This window comes from Chaetodon trifascialis, chromosome 5 (genome assembly GCF_039877785.1).
Source record: "Chaetodon trifascialis isolate fChaTrf1 chromosome 5, fChaTrf1.hap1, whole genome shotgun sequence".
NCBI classification, from domain to species: domain Eukaryota; kingdom Metazoa; phylum Chordata; class Actinopteri; order Chaetodontiformes; family Chaetodontidae; genus Chaetodon; species Chaetodon trifascialis.
The window spans coordinates 9235067-9255456 of record NC_092060.1 but is presented as its reverse complement, the minus strand read 5'-3'; the positions used below and the strand labels follow the sequence as shown (position 1 = coordinate 9255456).

Here is a 20390-nt window from a genome sequence, read left to right as displayed (position 1 = left end):
GTGCACCGATATTATTGACAAAGGCTTTTCATGCAGCTCACAGCACACTATCTGTCACACAGCCTGTTGGCCAGCGTATTGATTTGTGAAAGGGAGAGTGAGGTGAATGACAGAGAGCAGAGAGGAATGAAGAGAGGAGACAGATAGGGAGAGAAGGAGAGAGCTTGCCCAGTGAGTGATTTGACAAAGGAGAGGGAAGAGATGGAGACAAATACAGAGGGGCAGACAGAGTGAGGAGAGAAAGAGATAACTTGACATAAAGCAGTCAGAGAAGGTCTTTGTCTTTGCAGCTGCAAGTCTTCTGACTGGCGAGAAGGTCTGTGGGAAAACACTTCTGTTTTGACATCAGTCTGAAGGAACTCAGTAACAAAACAAAAAGACAGGAGAGGACAGGACAGGACAGGAGAGAGGGGAAATTGTGGAAAAAATGGGTCTGCTTGATGTAATTCTGATGACATGCAGATAGGAAAAGAGTAGGGCAGAGAGAGAGGGATGAAAGGAGGGCAAAGGAGAGGAAAAAATCGTGGAAAAGATTTCTGCATGAAGTCATCCTGCAAAAACAAAAACTTGTATAATCATTGACCTGAGCCAACAGATCTTCTTTTCTCTCCCTCTGCCTTTCACTCCCTCCTCCTCCTCCTCCTCCTCCTCCTCCTCCTCCTCCTGTCCTTTTTTCCTTAAAACCAGGCTCTCAGGAGAGAGACGAAGGTCTTTGTGAGCAAACAGAAAACAGCTGATAATCAGTGCAATTACTCCGTGTGTGTGTGTGTGTGTGTGTGTGTGTGTGTGTGTGTGTGTGTGTGCTTTGTGTGTACCCGAGCAACATACCCGCAGAATCTCTTCAACACAGCTGGAGTCATTTGGAAGGCTGACCTGGAGAAAACAAAGAGAAGAGAGAGACTGACTTGAAGACTATTCATAGCACCATTACATTACATGTGAAAGAGCAAACCAGAGAACTGAGCAATGAAAAAGTGACGCGTATTCATTCACACCGGTCATAACTTACCATTCGCTACAGCCCACTTCCACCTGGCAAACTTGCGTGATGAATGCATACTGTTTAACTGATAGCTAAGTTCTTAATCATTTTTGAAACAATGGGTCTGTGAGTTCAGGCAGACGTTGGCAAAAGCAGATGAATCATAGATGGTGCCTGCTGATTTTGGTTGAAATGACAGCTGTAACTAGCACATTGTACTAGCTGCATCTAGCTAACTAGAAACTAGAAACTAAAACCTTGTCGAAAGGTTAAAATATAAATATTCACTCATTGGCTACATACGTAGAGAATTTTAGGTAAAAGGCGGAGGCTAAAAATCTGCATCTTCACCAGTTGATGATACATGTAGAAGACATGCTGCACTTGATAAAACATTATTCTTGTATCCTATTCTGGAGTTAGATAGTCCCAGTATTACATGTATGACAAGGAGAAATTTAAGATCTGTTTTTTAATATATGTGACTGTTACGTGTCTGGCATCATAACTTTATCTAATGTAGACCTAATGTTGCTGTTGGGGTGACGTGGCTGCTAATGTCAGCCTAAAACGTAACCACAGAGTTAATGTAATATGATGAAAGGGGCTATATTTTAATGTAACCTGGAATCCCACAAATTAATGTTGCCTAGTTACTTAATAACATGCTCATTGGTCTTGCAAGTAACTATCGGCTACTACTCGCGGTTACGTGGTAAATTAGTTAGCCGTCCATTCTCTCAATTGCATCTAACGTTAGGGCAGATAAACAAACCATTTGAAACTCTTTCTTACAATTTTGCTTGTTTTTTTGGTTTTTAAAAAAAGGTTAGAAAAACTACCTCACAAACTCTACTATAGTTTGAGAGACCTGCGAGGCCAAGCTAGTTTTGTGAAGCTATGATTGGGCAACCACAAAAACAAGAGTGGACAACAAAAATCATGCACATACCCAAGAAGAGATTACGTTAAAATCAATGAGAAATGTAAAAACTAATAAAACAACCATTATAAAAAAAGCCCATTTAGTCGTACTAATGTAAGTATAATCAAAAACCAAAGGAAAGAGGGGGGCCTTTAGCTGTGCTTGAACAATGCATTAGAGGGGGCAGGTGTGATGTGGTGGGCCTGTTTGTTCCACAGACTGGGGCTCACATGAGGAAGCGTGGTCACCCCTGACCTACCGCTGATGACCAGAAATGACTGAACAGAGGACCAGAGTGGTCTTGGTGCAGTGTAAGGAACTAAAAGGTCAGACAGGTGAGAGGTATTTCCCCTTTGTATGATTTATAAATACTGGCTTGTGCATGCGGCCAGAGAAAAGTAATGAAGGGACATTTAGAGAGCTGACATGTTTTAGTTTTCAAATTCAAAAAAGCCATAAAAGGCCTGTGGTTTGGCCTGTGTCGTGTTAACCACTGGGCCATTCAGCTCCACAATTCATGGGAGTGAACTTTATTTAAGGAGAAAGAAACAAGCTGTTTAAGCTTAAAATATATGCAAGTACTCTGATTGAATTTCCCAGTTCAGTGGCCGCACGCTGCTAATCTGTGTTAACATGTGCCCTTGTCAATAAAGTCTTTCTTATTGGACATGAGTTATATGGACTAGTGACACCAGATGCCTGGACAGTCAATTTAGACAAGTGTGTAACACATTAAAAAAAAGAAAAAAAAATTGTATTGTTTTTGGTTGAGCTGCAGAGGCGCAATCATAGTAGTCAAGAAGATGATCTCCCATCATCCTTTGCATACAAGACAAGCACTGCGAAAAATAAACCCAACGAGAACATTATAGATGAACGTGACAATAACAAAAAAAGAGATTGAGGATGCTCCATTGAGTTTCTGACCTGATGTGTGGCAGCATTTTGGTTTTCTCATTTCAAGAACTGACAACAGCAAAAAGGAAACTGACAAATGCTAAACAACCTGCAAATACTGCCCGACTACGGTAAACTACACTATGGGAAAGACATCAAACATGAGAAACCATCTGACACATCGCCACCCTGAAAAACAGCAAAGCTTCAGCCAGGCCAAAGGCCAAAGGAGCCTGAAAGAAGCATTTGGAGCTCCGCTTCCTTGTAACAGCCCAGAGCTGAAGAAATAACAAGATGCATCAGTGAATATACAGCTGAAGACTTCAGGCCGTTTCCTGTGGTCGACAACGATGGATTTCAGAGGTTAGTAAACACGCTGGAGCCAAAGTATACAATTCTACCAAGGCCACACTTTAGTCACACCGTGATAGCAGCTCTGTACCAAGAGACAGAAGCTAAAGTGACACACATCTGAATAACCACAGATGGGCGGACTTCACGAGCTGCTGTTTTGGAGTGAGAGCTCGACATGAAGAATAACAACAATCAATATCGCTGTCGTTAAAGATGATGCAGGAAGTATGGATGAAGCGGTGACAGAGGCCGGACTGTCCCCACACATAAAGCGTTCTTCACACACTTTAAACCTCGCTTCACAAGCGGGTTTGAACGTCGGCCGCTCCAGCTGTCTGCTTGGTCGAGTTTGGCGCACAGCAGCATTTTTTTCACCGCATTATTACAGACAAACCGTTATTACTGGAGACATAAGATTTTGTAAACCTAAACCTACAAGACGCAAGAATAAATGTCCATTGCTAAATTATCGCTTCCATAAAGTTACTGAAAACAAAACAAAGCAGTTTGCTGGGCCATATCTCAGATCAATCCAACAAACAGGCTCATTAAAAAAGAAGAAAGAGACTGAGGAAGAGCTGGAGGAGCAGAGAACGACTGAGAGACTGAGAGCGGTTCACCGTAGAACCCATGTTTAGTATATTACAGCACCATAACCTCTGCGACACACCATTACTAAGAGCACCAGCATGAACAGAGGAACAATTTTGTAACCATGATGAGTAGGATGACATCATCTTCAGCCTAAAATCACTGACTGTAAAAACAACAGAACAATAAAAGTGATTCTTCGCTGGGTCGTGCGTGTGTGTGGTAGAGTCGAACCTGCTTGAGCTCAACAACAAAACATCCATCTGAATGTTTTCTAGACATGAGCTGTGCTTTCACATGAGCTCATTAGTCTACATCAACATTATATTCATTAGACAGTGAGTCAACGGGAAACCATAGTGGGAGGATGAAGGCTTTCCAGCGAAACATTTGAGGCTTCTTTCAACCAAAACTTCAAAATTTGAACAGTATGACAAAATAAAACAGATGGGCAACGTTTGTAACGCTTCAGATTGAAGCAGACACATGGGGATTGGCTTAATGAAACAGTGTCTTTACAGGCTCAGTGGAAGGTTTAGTTTGGAGAGTAGACAAAATAACAGTCACTCAAATGTAAATCTATAGTGGAGTACCGGCCATGCAGAGCGGCATCACGTCATTCCCCTAATGAGTCCACACTATGAGGTGCGCGATGGACACAAACATGGACATTTAAACATGATTCCCCACTTCAGTATAAACACAGCTGACAGACAAAAATGGAAACACTCATATGATTTCAGGCTCGCTGAGTCTGTCTATTTCTGTCGCTATCCATCCGTCTATACATCTGTCTCTCTCTGCCTCACTTTAGCCATCCCTGTCCATCACAGTGGTGTTTAGTTCACTGGAGCATTACGCTGAAACTACCAGGGTTTGGGTGTCTGATTCCTGTTTGGAGTATGGACCTCCAAACCAGATGGCATACTGTTTGTATTAAAATAAACATCGCAGCATTGAGTCATTACAAAGATAGAAGTCTGCTCCCACATCAGAAAGTGGCTTTAATGGACTTTTATAGACAAGTGGCTACATGTACTATGTGTCCCTAATTGATCAGACGGTGGGATGACAGAATGTCAAGGACTAAAAATGGAGAAAGAGAAAGGAACGATGAGTGAGAGCCGGACAGGAACTTTGCAGGAGGAAAGAGGACACAATTCAGAGAGAAAATAGATACCAAAGAAAAATGAGAAAGAGGGTGGGAGGGAGTGGGGGTGGGGGGGGGATTCAGGGGGGAAAATATAGCCGAGGCAATTACTGAGGCAGAAATCCTTTCTCTCTGAAATAGCTGCTCAGATAGATAGACGTCTACACACACGAACACGTCTCTCCCTCTCTCTCTCACACACACACACACACACGCACACACACACCAACCTCAAGGCAGTTACACTCAGTCACAGGCAGACACATGTGGACATACAGGAACACACAGAAGTCCATATCCACACAGTGGCACAGATAGTGCTGCAACTAACCTATTCCATTATTGATTCATACATTGATTATTTTCTCAGAGATGAGAAAACACAAATAATTGCCAGTTGTTTTTTTTTTGTTGATCAACTCATTGTTTGAGCTCTCTGCACACACATACACACTGGAATGATGAGGATGACATCCAATGTCATGCACAAGTGCTGAGCTCGCATGGAGTCAGAGGACACCAAACTTTCTACCGCAGTGGGGAAACATTTGTCAGACATAACACAACTTCTTCTATGTATTTTTAGTGCATAACAGGGGCTCTGTGTTTCCCGCTCAGTTTCAATGATATAGTCCTTAAAGGCATATTCAGTGAAACACATACACATATATTAGCCTGCCTGCTTCAACTAACTTTAAAGCTAGAACGCCTTACCGTTCCAACAGCAAACAACAAATGTGAATATGGATTGCCATAATTTAGAATAGAAATATAGATATTTATGCAGACAACTATATACTAAATTGCCTATTTTTGGAGGACGCCTAGACATACCGTGGGAGAAAAAATGAAAATATTCACTTTCTATCAGTTTCTTATTGAACTTGGACTAGTGTAAGGCTTCATGCTGTGGTCCCAGTGTGTTTTCTAGCTAATAAGTCCCAGATATTGTCACCTGCAAGCATCTATTTTCAAAGAATATTCACAAATTGTATTAATCAGTTTACTTTGGGTATGCTTTGGATGGGCATTTAGGGTCCTTTTTACTGGACTGGTATGGGTTACAATCATTTCTGTTGCATGCACGCTCACACACTTATGTATAACATTACTTTGCGAACAAAGAACTTTGTCTGCTTTTGTCAGTTTTTCATCCACAGAGAGGGAGGAATGGAATTTAACTAAAAAGTGTAGCTTTAAATCATCATATAAAGAGCAATGAAACTGGTAATGGAACTTATCTTCACTCTTGCCTCAGGTCACTTTCACACCTTTAGTTCAGAGTGGGGAAAAATTCAAAGATATGTTGTTGCCCTTTAATTCTGGTCTCTTTTCTGTTCATAGTGACTTCTTACAAACAAGAGTTGTAAGTTACCTGGATCGACAGGTGCTCATTCATTGACAGTTATGGCGACAGTCATCCTCCATCATCGACACTACCCACATGATGAAATCAAACTTTGATGACTGACAGCAAGTCATGCAGCACTTTACTGAAAATTAGGTATGTATCTATGTTCTCTGGTGTCACAAAGAGCTCATTATGAGCATCAGTGAGGAACTGCCAAAATACATGGAGTAGCTGTTTTCTCTCCCTTTTCATCCCCCCACTCTTGTGGTGATGTGTTACCATAGTTATCAATTAATTGTCCATTAAATGTTGCCATTTCTGTCCATCACTTATGGGATCACTTGCTTAACAATTGATTTAATAGTAGTTTAAGTTTCAAATTGATGCTAAAATCATACCTACTGTCATAAAATCTTGTGGTTTGTCCAGTTTGCTTTCAAACTATTTGAACTTAATGTGAAAACACAGAGAAATCTTTGACTTTTGGTTCAATTTTAATTTTTCAGGAGATAGCAAACGTATTCAAAATGCCTCTGCTTTTTAGATAATGTGTTCAATTAATTGCAGAGCTTTGTTGAAAATGATGGTGATCATGGAGTGGAGAGCAGACAACAATCTGACTGAGAGCATTGTAATCCCCGTTGAGATAAGCATCAGTGGCCTGTTAAATGTTGGTACACACAGGCTTGAATAGCGATAACTGTCAGTCTCATGTAACATATGTAACACATGGATATGAATATAACATGAATTATGGCCCAACACTCCATCCTAATTGGCTGAATGAGCACTCATTATATTCATTTGTCTTATTAGTGAGGAGCCAGTTTACACTCGACAAGCATAATAAAATTGCATAACAAACACATTTAATGTGATTCTATTCAGATGATTTCCTTTTCTATAACTGTGTCTTTTCATGTTTCAAATCCACCAGAGTATCTTGTTTCCTTTGTACTGGAATTAAAAATCATTAAGATGTAATTATAATAATGTGTTTGAGACTGCAGAAACACAAGCTCGTCTGTCTGTACGTGTGTGTGTGTGTGAGTGTGTGTGTGTGTGAGAGAGAGAGAGAGAGAGACAGGGAGATGAATGACTCAGTGAAAGCACGTGGGATGACAGAATAGGAATTAATAAAAACACCCCAGAAGACATACAGTCTATTCATATCTACAGTAACATAGAGGTAGTGAAATTTGACTTGGAGATTGGCAGTGAGGACAGATGAAAGCTAGAAAAAAAGAAACACAAAGAGAGAATGACAGAGGATAATGAGCAAAGAAATGGAAAGATATGCAAAGACAAAGTCAAACAGAATGAAATCTCGAGCCTGATGAATGTAAACACGTTCTCCTCACTGTCCACTGAGAGCAATTAACTCATCCTCTCCCATTTCTGTTTTATTTTAGAACTATTTTCTCAGGGAGATGAGGAAAAGGTTTACTTTGTCGGCGAAATTACACAGAGTAACTGAACCGAATCTCTTAGCACGGCCCTCCAGCACACCAGAGAGACCAATATGGGCCACAGAGGAAAACTGTTGCTTTGCCATCACCAAAAATGTCAAAGTCAAGTGAAAACTGTCAATCATCGAGTTGGCTCGATTGAAGTTTTGAGTCATGTACGGATCAGACTGAGGCCCAACAGGGTTTGGAAAATCTTCAAGGATTTTTTGTCCACAGGCTTCTCGTTTATTCAGTTTCATCTGCTCCTTTTATCATCCATATTTCAGCTGTTTACAGAGCTGGAGTGACCGCCATCACCGGGATTACCAGCATGCTAGATAGATCACAAGCACTACCCTCAGAGGAGACTGCGCGCGCGTGTGTGTGTATGTTGGTTCAGCAGCTGCTGTGTGTGACTCAGCGTGTACACTGATATGTGTGCATGTTTGTGTACGAGCCTGCCTCATAATCTAAAGATTGTCGAGTACGTCTTTCACCTCATGTGGCCTTTTTACACACTCTGCGTCTTGACACTTCTCAAGTAGAAAGTCAGCTGGTTTTTCGGCTTGTATTGCAGGTTTTTTTGTGGCGCTTTGTCACTGAAGTGGTTTTTATAGTCACAGTACTAGTTGTTACTCCAATGTTGAAGATATAAGACACATTTTTTTCCTATCTCTCTCTCTCACATTCCATCACTCCATCCCTCCGTCTGACTCGCTCAGTGCACACACCGTAGTGCTGCCGCATCATGTAATGCTGTTGTGTGTTTTGTTGGCAGTGTTGACACTTGGTGCTGGTGGTCAAAGCTGTGTGTGTGTGTGTGTGTGTGTGTGTGTGTGTGTGTGTGTGTGTGTGTGTGTGTGTGTGTGTGTGTGTGTGTTTGCCGCCTTCCTTGAAGCTCTCATGTAAGAACCGTATTCAACAATATCTTCTTGACACTATAATTGAGTTGGACACAATGAGCGTGAGGACGAGCAAACAGGAAAAGGATTGTGCTCCAGGCGCGATCTGAAAACTTTCTATTTGTAGCTCTTTTCTTCTCGCCACTATTGCAATCCAATGAACTAACATAACGAACATGGATTTAATCTGGCTGCTGTTGTAACTTACTACAGCTACTTTTCCAGCCTGCAAGGGAAAGCTGAGCCTGGGCGGCACAAAATCCTTGAAACCAATACTTATATTGCTATTGATTTGATGAATTGGCTAAGATTTTTTTTTTTTTAACAGATAAGATTTTCAAAAATGGAGGTGTTACAGAGATGGCACAGATATAGGATATTTTAGAGACGTGAAAAAGGTGTGTTGACTGATAATACTGGTCTGCTACTGTGACTTCTAGTATTACTTTAACAGAGGAATGAGCTGGGACTGTCGGTTGTGTTGGGGAAAAGCCTCATTATTTATTATGCTGATTTGAGTTGTCGGTTTGTTTTTGATGCACATCCGTCATGGCGTTCTGGTCTGTTGCTGTCCTCTAAAGTAACTGCATCCTATCAGCTGGGGCCACTATGAAGTTCCAGAGTTGCCACTCAAGCATAAGTGACTGACAAGGTTACATTATACTCCTGTGCAAAGACATGCACGTGCACCAGTTCCCCCTCTCTTCGTCTCTTTGCTCACTCACTGTCCCTCCTCTTCCTCTCAATCCCCCCTTTTCTCTTCCATCTCACTCCTTTTCTCTCCCTCCGTTCCTCTCCCTCTCTTTCTCCATCTCATTCTCCCCACACCAAGCTGTGGAGAGGCAGATAAGGAGTTGATTTACCATCCAATTAAATGTCGTCATTGAAACATTGCTTCAAAAAAGCCTGTCGTTTTCACCCTGCTCTAATTGGCCTTCCGCTAGCATGTGCATGCGTTAGGGTGTGTGTGTGTGTGTGTGTGTGTGTGTGTGTGTGTGTGGTGTGTGTGTGTGTGTGTGTGTGTGTGTCTTCTTGTGTATATCTAATGATTTTCTTCGGAGCAGCAGATTGAGATTGTGGCAGTTTAAAAGAGGGTCATTTTAAGTTCAAACTAAGTTGCATGTGTGGATGTTTTTCTCTCTTCTGGCATAGTATGATGCTTCATATTCCTCCTTTTCTTTTCTTTTCTTTTCTTTTCTTTTCTTTTCTTTTCTTTTCTTTTCTTTTCTACACACACATTTGTCCAGCTGAGCCAAGTTATAAACTCTGTTATGGTTTTACACCACATTTACTATCCGGTTTAGTCTTGCCTCTCACATAAACAATGTTTCAAGCAGCAGCAGGCAGCTGTGTGCAGCCAAAACCTTCAATAAACCCACTCTATGCTACCTGCTCAGCACCAAATGGCAGAAAGACAGAGTGAGCAGTTAGTGTGTGAAGAAACACCTGAACACCTCGGAAACAGCTGAGCAACCAGGCATATTTCTCAGGCATTAGAGACCAAAACTAAATTCCAGTGATGCTCTGAGTCTGCTGGATGTGAAAATAGGCAACTGTTTGCTGACATGTTAGCAACAGCACTGTGATATCTCTGTGTGTCTGAGAAAAACAGCCAAGCCTGTTCAGAGTATTTGATATTCACACACACACACGTACACACACACACACACACACACACACACACACACACACACACACACACACACACACACACACACACACACAATATCTAATAGTCTGCATTTCCCATCGCTTTCTTTCTCAAGCACACATGCACCCACTCTGAAAAGAGGGTTGTTATAGAATTTTAATAAATCCATGGGAAAGCGGTCTCAAAACTCATTTATCAAACATTTAACACTGACTTAGCCATTAAAGGGGGCGAGAGAGGGATAGAGGAGAATAGATTGAAGAAGAGGAGCTATGATCAATGCCAGTGGACCATATAATTGCACCAGGAGTGGTTTAGCTGAAAACATTAGCCTTGTTTTCTGATGGATCACATCCTAGAGCCGGTTAGCCAAGCTAAACGCTTCAATCTGTATTAGCACGGCCCAGAGTCATCCGTCTACTGCAGATGTGCCACTAAAATTAGTCAAAGTTTTCTACACAATTAAAAAGCTGCTAACTAAAATGCTATGTTTCCATTCAAAGGAACAAAATCTGGTGGTCATTATTAACTTCCCACTTAAAACCCAGTCTCTTCTTTGTTCTTGATTTAATAAGCAGATGTTGCTTTTTTGCAAATTATATGCTCAATCCCTTGCATTTTCAGCACAGCTGAAATTTTTCTTCTCTTTTCCACACATTGATTTGAACTACAGCACATCATCTCCTCAGCAACAATAACTGGCACTGACCTTCCACTGAGTCATTTTTTTTTCACCTAGCACACCATCAAGCGTGCCAAGACGAGACTTTCCAGCTCACTTTCACCCCATCGCAGCATCTTTTCTGGCTGCTCTTCCCTGAAACATACTTCACATCTGTCACAAGGGAAACCATCCACTTCAGGATCCCTCTCTGCTTGCTGTTATATGGACTTTTCACAATGTCACCACACAACTGGCTGCTGCGTGTCATTTCCAAACTTCCCATGTTTAATAGAAATAGATTTTTATTTAGTATACATGTTAGCAAGGTAATTAGCTTACTTTTTATGCCATTATGGCTAAAAAAAAAGAGACAAATCTCCCTCTTTTCAAGACCTGTTAGTCTGAAGTTGGAAGGTCAAGTATGTTTAAATAACTCATGTAGATAACTAACCATGGCTGGACTGCAATTTCTAGTTGAATAATAAAATGTGCTTTATAAAATAAATTCTCTGCTGTCTTATAGCTTGCCTTTTTGTCCAGTATTACTTTGCTAGATATACAGAGTAACAGAGTAACACACACATGAAGTAGTGAGGTTTTCCAAGACTGGATTTCCAGTCATTTGCATTATTGTGATTTTGAATGAGGCTTTCTCACGTCTGGAACAGACCCTGGGTGTTCCTGTTTCACTTTGACCCACTATTTCCTGAATAGCTCAGTTCCAAAGAAACTATAGAATTCTGCATTCAGTTTTTTACCCAATAGGCTTGTGTGTTGTTGGGTCACTTTAAACCACGGTGTTGTGTTATCTCGCTTTAGAAAGCTGTCAATGCAGTCAATGGGTTTAAGTGCGGCACAATAATATTAAGAAAGTTTAATTAAACGCTACTAAGACAAACAACACTGCTTGAAGCACTTACGGCAGCACTGAGGAGTTACTGCTGTGGATGACGTCTATATTATACGACAAGGGGAGGGAGATTCACTACTGTGATTAATTGCGAACAGAACACCTCCTACATAGACCCTCACACACTCTCTTGCTCTCTGCCTCATGCACACACATTCAGAGACAAAGAAAACCCCTTTCAAAAAGAGTCACAACACATACACACACAGCTACATTAATGGAAAGAAAGGAGCTTTATGTAGTCACACACACATGCACCTCTGTTTTAATTAGAGAACAACAAGAGAATGATTGACAGGCGTGTGTGTGTGTGTGTGTGTATGTGTGTGTGTGTGTGTGTGTGTGTGTGTGTGTGTGTGTGTGTGTGTGCATGTGCAGAGGCAAAATTCAAGTTGAGTGTATTTGATTTGTTCTGTTTGCAGGATGTGTTTGAGTGTGTGTGTTTGTGCTTGCTGTGTGTGTGGTCTGCCTGTGTGTGGTTCTCAGCATGACGTCTGTGTACCAACTAAATAAGTGCCTCTTGAGAGAGGGGACGGCCGGTGGAGGGTGGAGGGGTCCTCCGCAGTACAATAGGGCATCAGATGTGTGTGTGTGTGTGTCTGTGTTCCTCCATACATTTGTATGTTTATCCACGCACACACATACAATATTCCCAGAGGACTAAATAGATGCCTTTCGTCCACAAAATCACACCATAATTTTATACGAATTTTTGTTTCTAACCTTAACCCTAGCATTTAGCCACCAGTCACCTATCAAAAGTAGTTTCTTTTAATTTAGTGTATTCCTCAATTGAGTGTATGTTCTCGCCAACAGAAGACAAAGACAAAGAAGCTTGTTTAAATCAGGACAATTCAAAGGATAATTCAGCAGTTGAAGACATCCTACTCCACATTAGCAAGTGGCTGACAAGCAACCGGTTAACACCTGACTTGTTAGTCTTCAGCTGATCAATAAGGAGCCCCTTGCTCAACTTGCGAAATTAGCACTAATTGAAATGAACATGTAGAAATGCTAATAGAGATCAATACATGTTTAAATATATATTGCTTATTAACGCAAGTACTTTTATTGAGAAGACAGACCAGAGGACAGCAAGAACACAGAGACACAGAGATGAGCAAAACACAGCCAGTCACAAACAAACAGTAACTGAGATAATCACACACATCTCTAAAAATGTTCAAAATCAAAAGCTTAAATTCATCCAATTGGATGAGACTTCCAAGTTTCAGTGTCCTTTGAGGTTACTTCCATTCACAGGGTGCGAAGAACTGGAAGACAATCTTCCCAAGATCAGTATTTACTTGTGGTTTATCAAGAGTTAGCCAGTGCTGTGCTCTTTGGCAGCTTTGGTTTAGACTTTTTTTGATTTTTTTTTGTGGCACATTGAATTTCCTTGAATTTCTCAAGGCTCTGAGACAGTTTCTTAAAAGACGACATCATGAGTCTGCTAGTCTACCAGGAAGAGAACTCTGGCCACAAGCAGTAAAGGTTTAACCCGTAATGCACCAGATGGTTTGTTACGCTGAACCATGTGGGAGGTCGTCCATGGAAACAGTTCGGAAATGGGCAGGCACTTTCAAAAAAGACTTGGCATCTGATACGATGAACCATCTGTCTATCACAGTCTATCATGGGCAAACTTCAACCATTCAGATCAACCAACCATATGACATTTTGTCTCTTCCTTCAAAGAATACTCTGCAGTCCTGATAGAGCTGATGCTACAGTAACATCTCCGCTAACCTCTTTAGGAGCAACCATTGTTGTTTTTGAACAAACAGTCGCTTCTCTCTCTGTCGTCAAATCTAACGCACGCCCACCTGAAGCTGCCAGTAGTTCTTCATAGGATGCCCATTGTTCTCAACCACTGTACTTTGGCCACAGGTGCATAACTTGCTATCTTGCTAACTTGGTATCTCCTGATCAGGAACTTTCTGTTTACTTCTTATTTGGTTATGAAATCAATGAATTTTTATCTGTGACACGTTAAAAGCATAATGTAACAGTAGCACAAGGAAAGAAGAAAGTCAGCAAACTGACTCAGTAATGTCAGCTGTACAACAATATCCATCTAAAGTTTGCTAGCATTTGCTAACCATTAGCCACTGGTCACACCAGACCACATCAGTAGGTTTTGCTGCTGCAGAAGCAAAACTATTGAACACATTACATTTAACAACAGTTTGTTTTGTTGCTTCTGAGTTCAGCTTTTCATTTGTAAGCAGATTACATCATTCATTCTTTAAAAAGGTGCATGGTCTCCCTTTAAATAGCAGCACGTGAACATAAATAGAGTTGAGTAATAACAGCCCTTATGCTCACATAGTAGACCAGTACATTAAAAAGCAAAAACAAAAAAAGAAACTGCAGAATATTTTTGGACAGTCTTTGTCCCACATTGATATCTTTATTGTGCTCCTCCTCCTCCGTCTCCCTCCACTGTCTGCTAGAAGTACCATAAAGCGTGTTAAGGAATAAGCTACATCTGCACAGGTTACCCAGCAGAGACATCTCAGCACCATCACAGGTGCCAGTGCTGGCCCTCAGCCCAGACGCTGACAACCACAGAGCTATAAAATGAGGTGAGACCCGTGTGACTTCACAGGTAAGCTGTGTGTGTTTACACCGCAGCCAAAAGCACTGCTGCAGTATTTCACACCACGGTGGTGCAGACACACTCGCAGGATGACAAGTGAGCAAACTTGTGACACACAAACACACACTGCACGCTTTTGTCATTCAAAGCCTCGACTCTTCCCTTCATCAGTCGGAAATAACGCCCGAAGGTTAGATCTATTATATATTTCTCACTTAGTGAACGTCCCTCTTTCACCTGGACACCTAAATTCAATTAAAATCAAAGCTTTTTCTTTGTCTTTTTGTCTGTTTATTCCAAGCACATTATTTCCCGTGTGCGAGAAAATGTCTAATTACTTTGACAAAATAAACAGTAAATTTACACTTCTCTCGCTTAATCTCCCTCCTCGACTCTTCTTCTGTTGTCTCAGCAGCCCAGCCCTGCTCTTCTATTTTTCCCCTGACTCTTTCTCGTTATCTCCCCCACTTTCCTGTCGTTCCCACTCTCTTCCTCATCCTCCCTTCTTCCTCTCCTCCCTCTCAATGCAGTTTAAGTCTAAATCAGGGGATTTGGGGGTGTTAAGAGCTGAGGTGTAAAACACCGGCTGGTTCTCTGTAAGCTCCTAAGAGGAGAAAATAATCCAACACAAAGTCTTTTTCTCAACAGCAGCTCTCCTCCCCCCTAATCACCCTATTAACTGCCTCTCCTCTCCTCCTCCCCTCTCCTCAATGGAAAGTAAGGGTCCGAGACCAAACTGTTTTTCTGCAGGCTGATAATTTGGTGCCTGTGGTCTAATAATTTATCACATAGACCAAATAACACCGTTTTGTTAGCCATCAGTCATGGTTGTTTGACTGAGTTTGTAAGATTCTGCCATCTATATTAACATCCATTTATATCAGCAGTGGTGTAGCCGGCTGTGCACGCCACTAACAATGACAAGGCATTTGTTCTGATTGCGGGATGCCTCTTGTTCAATCAGCCAATCACGGTTCATGTTTATTGATACAGAGCATTTCCATAAATCTCTCGGCTTCGTGCCGAACATGGCAAGGGTCATCTCTCACTTCCAGACTTAATATCAAGGAACAATACATAAACCTGAAAAATGCAAAGAATTTGGCAAAGAAGACTGAGGAAGCCATTTAATCGGCTATCTTCCATGTAATCTCTGTGATTTTTTCTGCCGTTCAGTCTCCCCTAGAACTTAATAATAAACAGAAAAAGAACAGAAAACGTTGTTTCCTCTCACTTTCCTCCCCAGTCATATCTCTGCAACCTCTCTCTTCCCCGCTCTCCATCTCCGATGCTCTCTCACCCATCTCTCTCATTTTCCGCCTCTCACTTCCATCCTTCTCCCTCTCTCTCTTTTTTATATTCATAGGATTTTAAAATGTCTGTAATGGCCCTGGTAGATCAAAACACTCCTTCTCCCACTGTGTTTACGTCCGCGCGTGTGTGTGTGCGCGCGCTCGTGTGTGTGATTTGCATATCAGGGCTATGCTCTGATTGGCAAACTGGCAACGCAGAGCCCAGCGGGGCATTTTTTTATTAAAAGGCCTTACCACACACAAACACACACAAACACACACACGCAAACACATACACAAAGTTAGGAGCAGCCACTGGCCTGTATCAGAACCTAATGAATAATACTAAAGAGGTAGCAGTAGGGGTTCTCCATGTATTGTTCCGTAATGCCAAGAGCAATAAAGATTTTTATTGCCATATTTTTATGGGCACCAGACATAAGCTGCTATGGAATAGTCAGACCAGTTTTTTATTGTCTAAAATGAAGTTGCATAGTAATTTATTATATTTTACTAGTCAAGATGTGTAAGTATTAACAGGATGTTTTATTACCTGAACATGCTGTGAAATTAATATTATTGCATTAAAACAGTGCAGCATGTCACTATGAATCACATATCAGCAATGTGTTCAGGACAACATTAAAGACATTTGAATTAGGAAATAATCTGGAATCTTGAGGAATGATCCTATAAAATGACACCCCTCTTTTATTAAATTACATCAAGAATTCCAGTCAGACACGAGGTTCTGTGAAGTATTATGTGAAGTAGGCTACATCCTCATGAGAATAAGATACAGAACATAGACTTACCAGTGGAACAATAGAAAAAAGTTATTTTTTAGAGGAAAGCGGGCAGTCCACTTTACTTGGCACCATGTGGGGCATACAAAAGAATGAATGTACTTCCACAACTGAAAGCCCCCGCAAGATCAGAAGAGATAATATAGTGGGATATAATGAGCAGCAAGGGCCAGAAAAAAAAAATAAAATTACATTTCCTGAAAGTGTAGCTGTATGACTGAGACCAGCCCAGTATTTCACCAAAGCATGTAATATACCCACCGATCCACTAGAGAGTAGCGTGTCGCCGTCACAGTTCGCTTTGTCTAGATCTGAAAAGTCCACACGTCTATGAAGGTGCAGAACCAGCAGGGTGTGATAATGATCGTAGTGAAGGACCAAGCGACTCATCTGGGACTGAAAACACCAACGCAGAAGTGTCAAAGTGCAGTTCCTTGAATGGCCACTTGAGGGTGGCTCCAAACGCAAGTCAATCCCCAGAGACTCCCATGTTAAAATGTCCAATTTTACAGAAGAAATAAACGTTTACAGCCTTTTGGTCTCTATAGCTTATTTCCCTGTTCATGACTGTACAGGGGTGAATCCTTATGTAACTAATTTAAAGCGAAAATACCTAACACTATATAAAAATGTTAAAATTAGCTCAACTTGCTGCAATAACAAAATGCTGCTTACACATTCAAGTCAACTAATACTAATTCAGTCATATACTTTGTCAATGTATAAACTTCATAAAGAGCTATGTCAAAAGTTAACTGCAGTTATCAACAGAGTGTGAAGAAACAGCAGTTCTGACGTTATGTCAAAGATGTCTATGTATCGTTTTGCAGAGATATCTACTAAAGTAGCATGCTAACCAGCTAGCCCCGGCCACTCCTGTCTCATAAATTCGACTTTGTACCACTTTGTAAGCAAGACCGCGGTTAATATATATGTTGCTTTTCACCACTGACGACAGTCCTTGTCAAGTGAAGGGATTGCGTCTAACTCGCAAAACGTCTTCTTGACTGGTACGTAAATAGCTGTTAATGCTAATGATGGCTATTTAGCAATAGCTTATATAAGTAGGAAATTCTGTAATGTTACTGACAGCGTTCAAATGTTTAGTAAATCAGCTGTTTCTTGGTATGTGGTTCAGGTTCAGACCGGTTAGAACAGCACAGGACTGTCTCTTCAGATAGCAGTGGACACATCAACTTCCTGGGGAATTGCTGCCCCAAATTTGTCGCCAATTCAAACATATAAGACCTTTAAGTAAGATTGTGAATGTGTTACTTTCATTGTGAAGCATCTGAATGCTTCAACCTGCTTAAAATTCTTTCACTGAAATGTCACAGACTCAAGCTTTACACTGTGAATTAAAGACTTGACTGCGTGAACCCATGACATCAGGTACATGCTACTGCTGGCACACTAAGCCCTCAAATCACTCCAGCAGACCATGTGGAAGCTGCAGTTAAAGTGCAGAGATTGACTGCTGTGACCCCCCCAGTCAGCGATCACTGGGAGCCATTGCATGTGGGGCGCTCGGCCCTGCCCTCTACTCAAACCGCAGACCTCAGATCCACCAGTGTTGTGTGGCTGGAAATTTTTAAATAACAGCAGTTTCATCTGACCAGCCTCTTGAAAAATGTCCAATTCAGATGGTATGAAGAGGCTTTACTGAGGAGCAAGCTGCTGATTACTGCAGCTAATCCAGTCAACAGATTCTCAGGGTAAACAGTTCATCAGAAATCATATTCTGCCTGTTATAAGCAGCATCACTTGATAAGTAACTGCTCTGTGGCAACTGCAATCAGCAAACCACCATCCTCCGTGTGTGTGTGTGTGTGTGTGTGTGTGTGTGTGTGTGTGTGTGTGTGTGTGTGTGTTTGCTCTCTCTTAGGAGAAAGCGAACATAAAGAGAAATGTAGCAAAGTACTTTTGATTTTGTCAGCAATGCTATGTCTGATGCCGACACGCTATTCGCTCTCTTGCTGCTCGTACCTCGTCACATAACGTGATCAAACATCAACTCTTCATTATCACAGAGCACTGCCATCTCCAGATCACCCTGCCCCAAACATCAAGATGATCTTAGCTGTTAAACAGAGGCCAGCCTAGCCCAGGCTGCGCTCTGTGATCTTTCTTATCACTTGGCAGGTATTACTGCAATGACACCCCAGCAGCACCTTGCTGATGGGAGACCTCCCCTCTGCTATTTGGCTAAAGTATATTTCTCCCCAAGCACCCTCTTCTCTGTCTTACTGCAGCCACTCAAGAGTAGTATGATTCATTGGACTGTACTCTTTGTTTCTAGACGACGATTTTATGATCCTTTTATTATCAGCATAAAAGCTAAATCGTTTCATCTCCCTCTCTCTGCAGAGGCAATTAGTCTGCTTTATGAAAATCAAATAAATTAAAGCATTAAAAAGCTTTCACAGAGGAGCCTTGAGTTCACACGACTGGTGCGGTATCACCACTCCAAGTTTCTAGAAGGGACGCGGTGCCTATAAATACATAGGTACTGATACAGTGACTGGTGGTGTCGTTAGTGTGTATCTGCATGTATGTCTCGGTCGTGAGTTGACAGGCTGCCTGAGGGAAAGAGAAGCCTGATGGGTATTATGCAAATGAGGCCAGCTGTTTGCTGCATTGGCAGACTCCTCATAACTCTCTTGTAGTTTGCTGGAAGTGAGAAAATATTTCATCCCTCAATGTTTCCCTCAATGCCACATTCTCTTGCCTCCTCTTTATTTCCTCAGAGAATGTATATATACATATAATTTTATATACACCCTGTCCACACTTTACCATTATTCCCTTGTGTCTGCCCGACTTTCCATCTGCACTGATACAGTAATGAATGTACAAACAGGGAAAGCTTTCTTAAGCAATTGTTGACTTGTGCAGTGTGGAGTAAATTATTCTGAGGCTCTGAATCCATAGCTCACTGAAAGACAAACAGTTTTCCATGAATAGGTCTCATGTTAATTCAGATATTTTATAATTCTGTCCTCATTGTTGTATCTTCTATCTTTGGTGAATTTCTCTCTAAAATTTGCCTTTATTTCTGACTTTTGACTCTCCGCTACACTTCAAATTAAAGAGGATTCACTCGGACAGTAAAGTCTATTTATATTCATCTCCCTTTCCTTTGTCTATCTCCTTCTGATGCTCTCTCATCTGTACAAAACCACTTTCCTGTGGTTCCAGACATCATCTCTGATGGGTGCGTCCCTTAGCATGTTACAAGGTTAAGCATCTGGAGGGGTTCTTTTTTCAATGCTGTTTTTATGTACACATTGTGCTCATACTCGTGTGTGAAAAACATAATCTTAAAAGCAGTATTAATTCATTTTCTGAAGCGCTGGAGCAAGCTGTAAACACTTACATAGCAACACCTTATAAAGATGCTGCACGCATTATTAAAGAGCTGTCTATCTGTCAGACTCTGAGCAACATTAAAATTTATTTGGAGCTGTGTTTGTGTCCACCTGATGAATGTAAATCTCTCTTGTACCTCCGTTTTACCCTCAAACTAACTCCTGAAGGAAATATCTGGCTCTTTAGCTACTAAATGTACCATTCTGCTCACTCTTGGTTCATCACAGTGAGTTTATCGGAGCTTTTTGCTGAACATAGCGGCATGGTTTCACTTGAACCAATCATTAAAGCTGTGGGCTGCCATAGCAAAACAATGAGCTGAAAGGTGCTAAAAAGCTCTACAGTGTGTTGGATGATAATTATCTGTGGGTTCATCATTGTCATTGACCTCTCTCACATTACACATAGCCCTTTTAATCCATTGTGAACATAAAAATATTGATTAGTGCACCTTTAAAATGACCCTCTAGAAAGCTAGCAAAGTGCTGTTTGGATA

At 41.3% G+C, this 20390-nt stretch overlaps 1 protein-coding gene across 3 annotated transcripts in view; it reads right to left on the bottom strand.

Annotated features, from left to right (window-relative positions):
- Positions 1-20390, bottom strand: part of aff2 (AF4/FMR2 family, member 2) — a 134462-nt gene that overhangs the window by 60688 nt on the left and 53384 nt on the right. For 2 of the 3 annotated variants that reach the window (XM_070962112.1, XM_070962113.1), the window contains exon 5: positions 829-873. The exons of the other annotated variant lie outside the window; for it this stretch is intronic. In XM_070962112.1, the coding sequence (XP_070818213.1) occupies positions 829-873 (45 nt within the window). The remainder of the gene's footprint in view (positions 1-828; positions 874-20390) is intronic. 3 annotated transcript variants of the gene reach the window in all.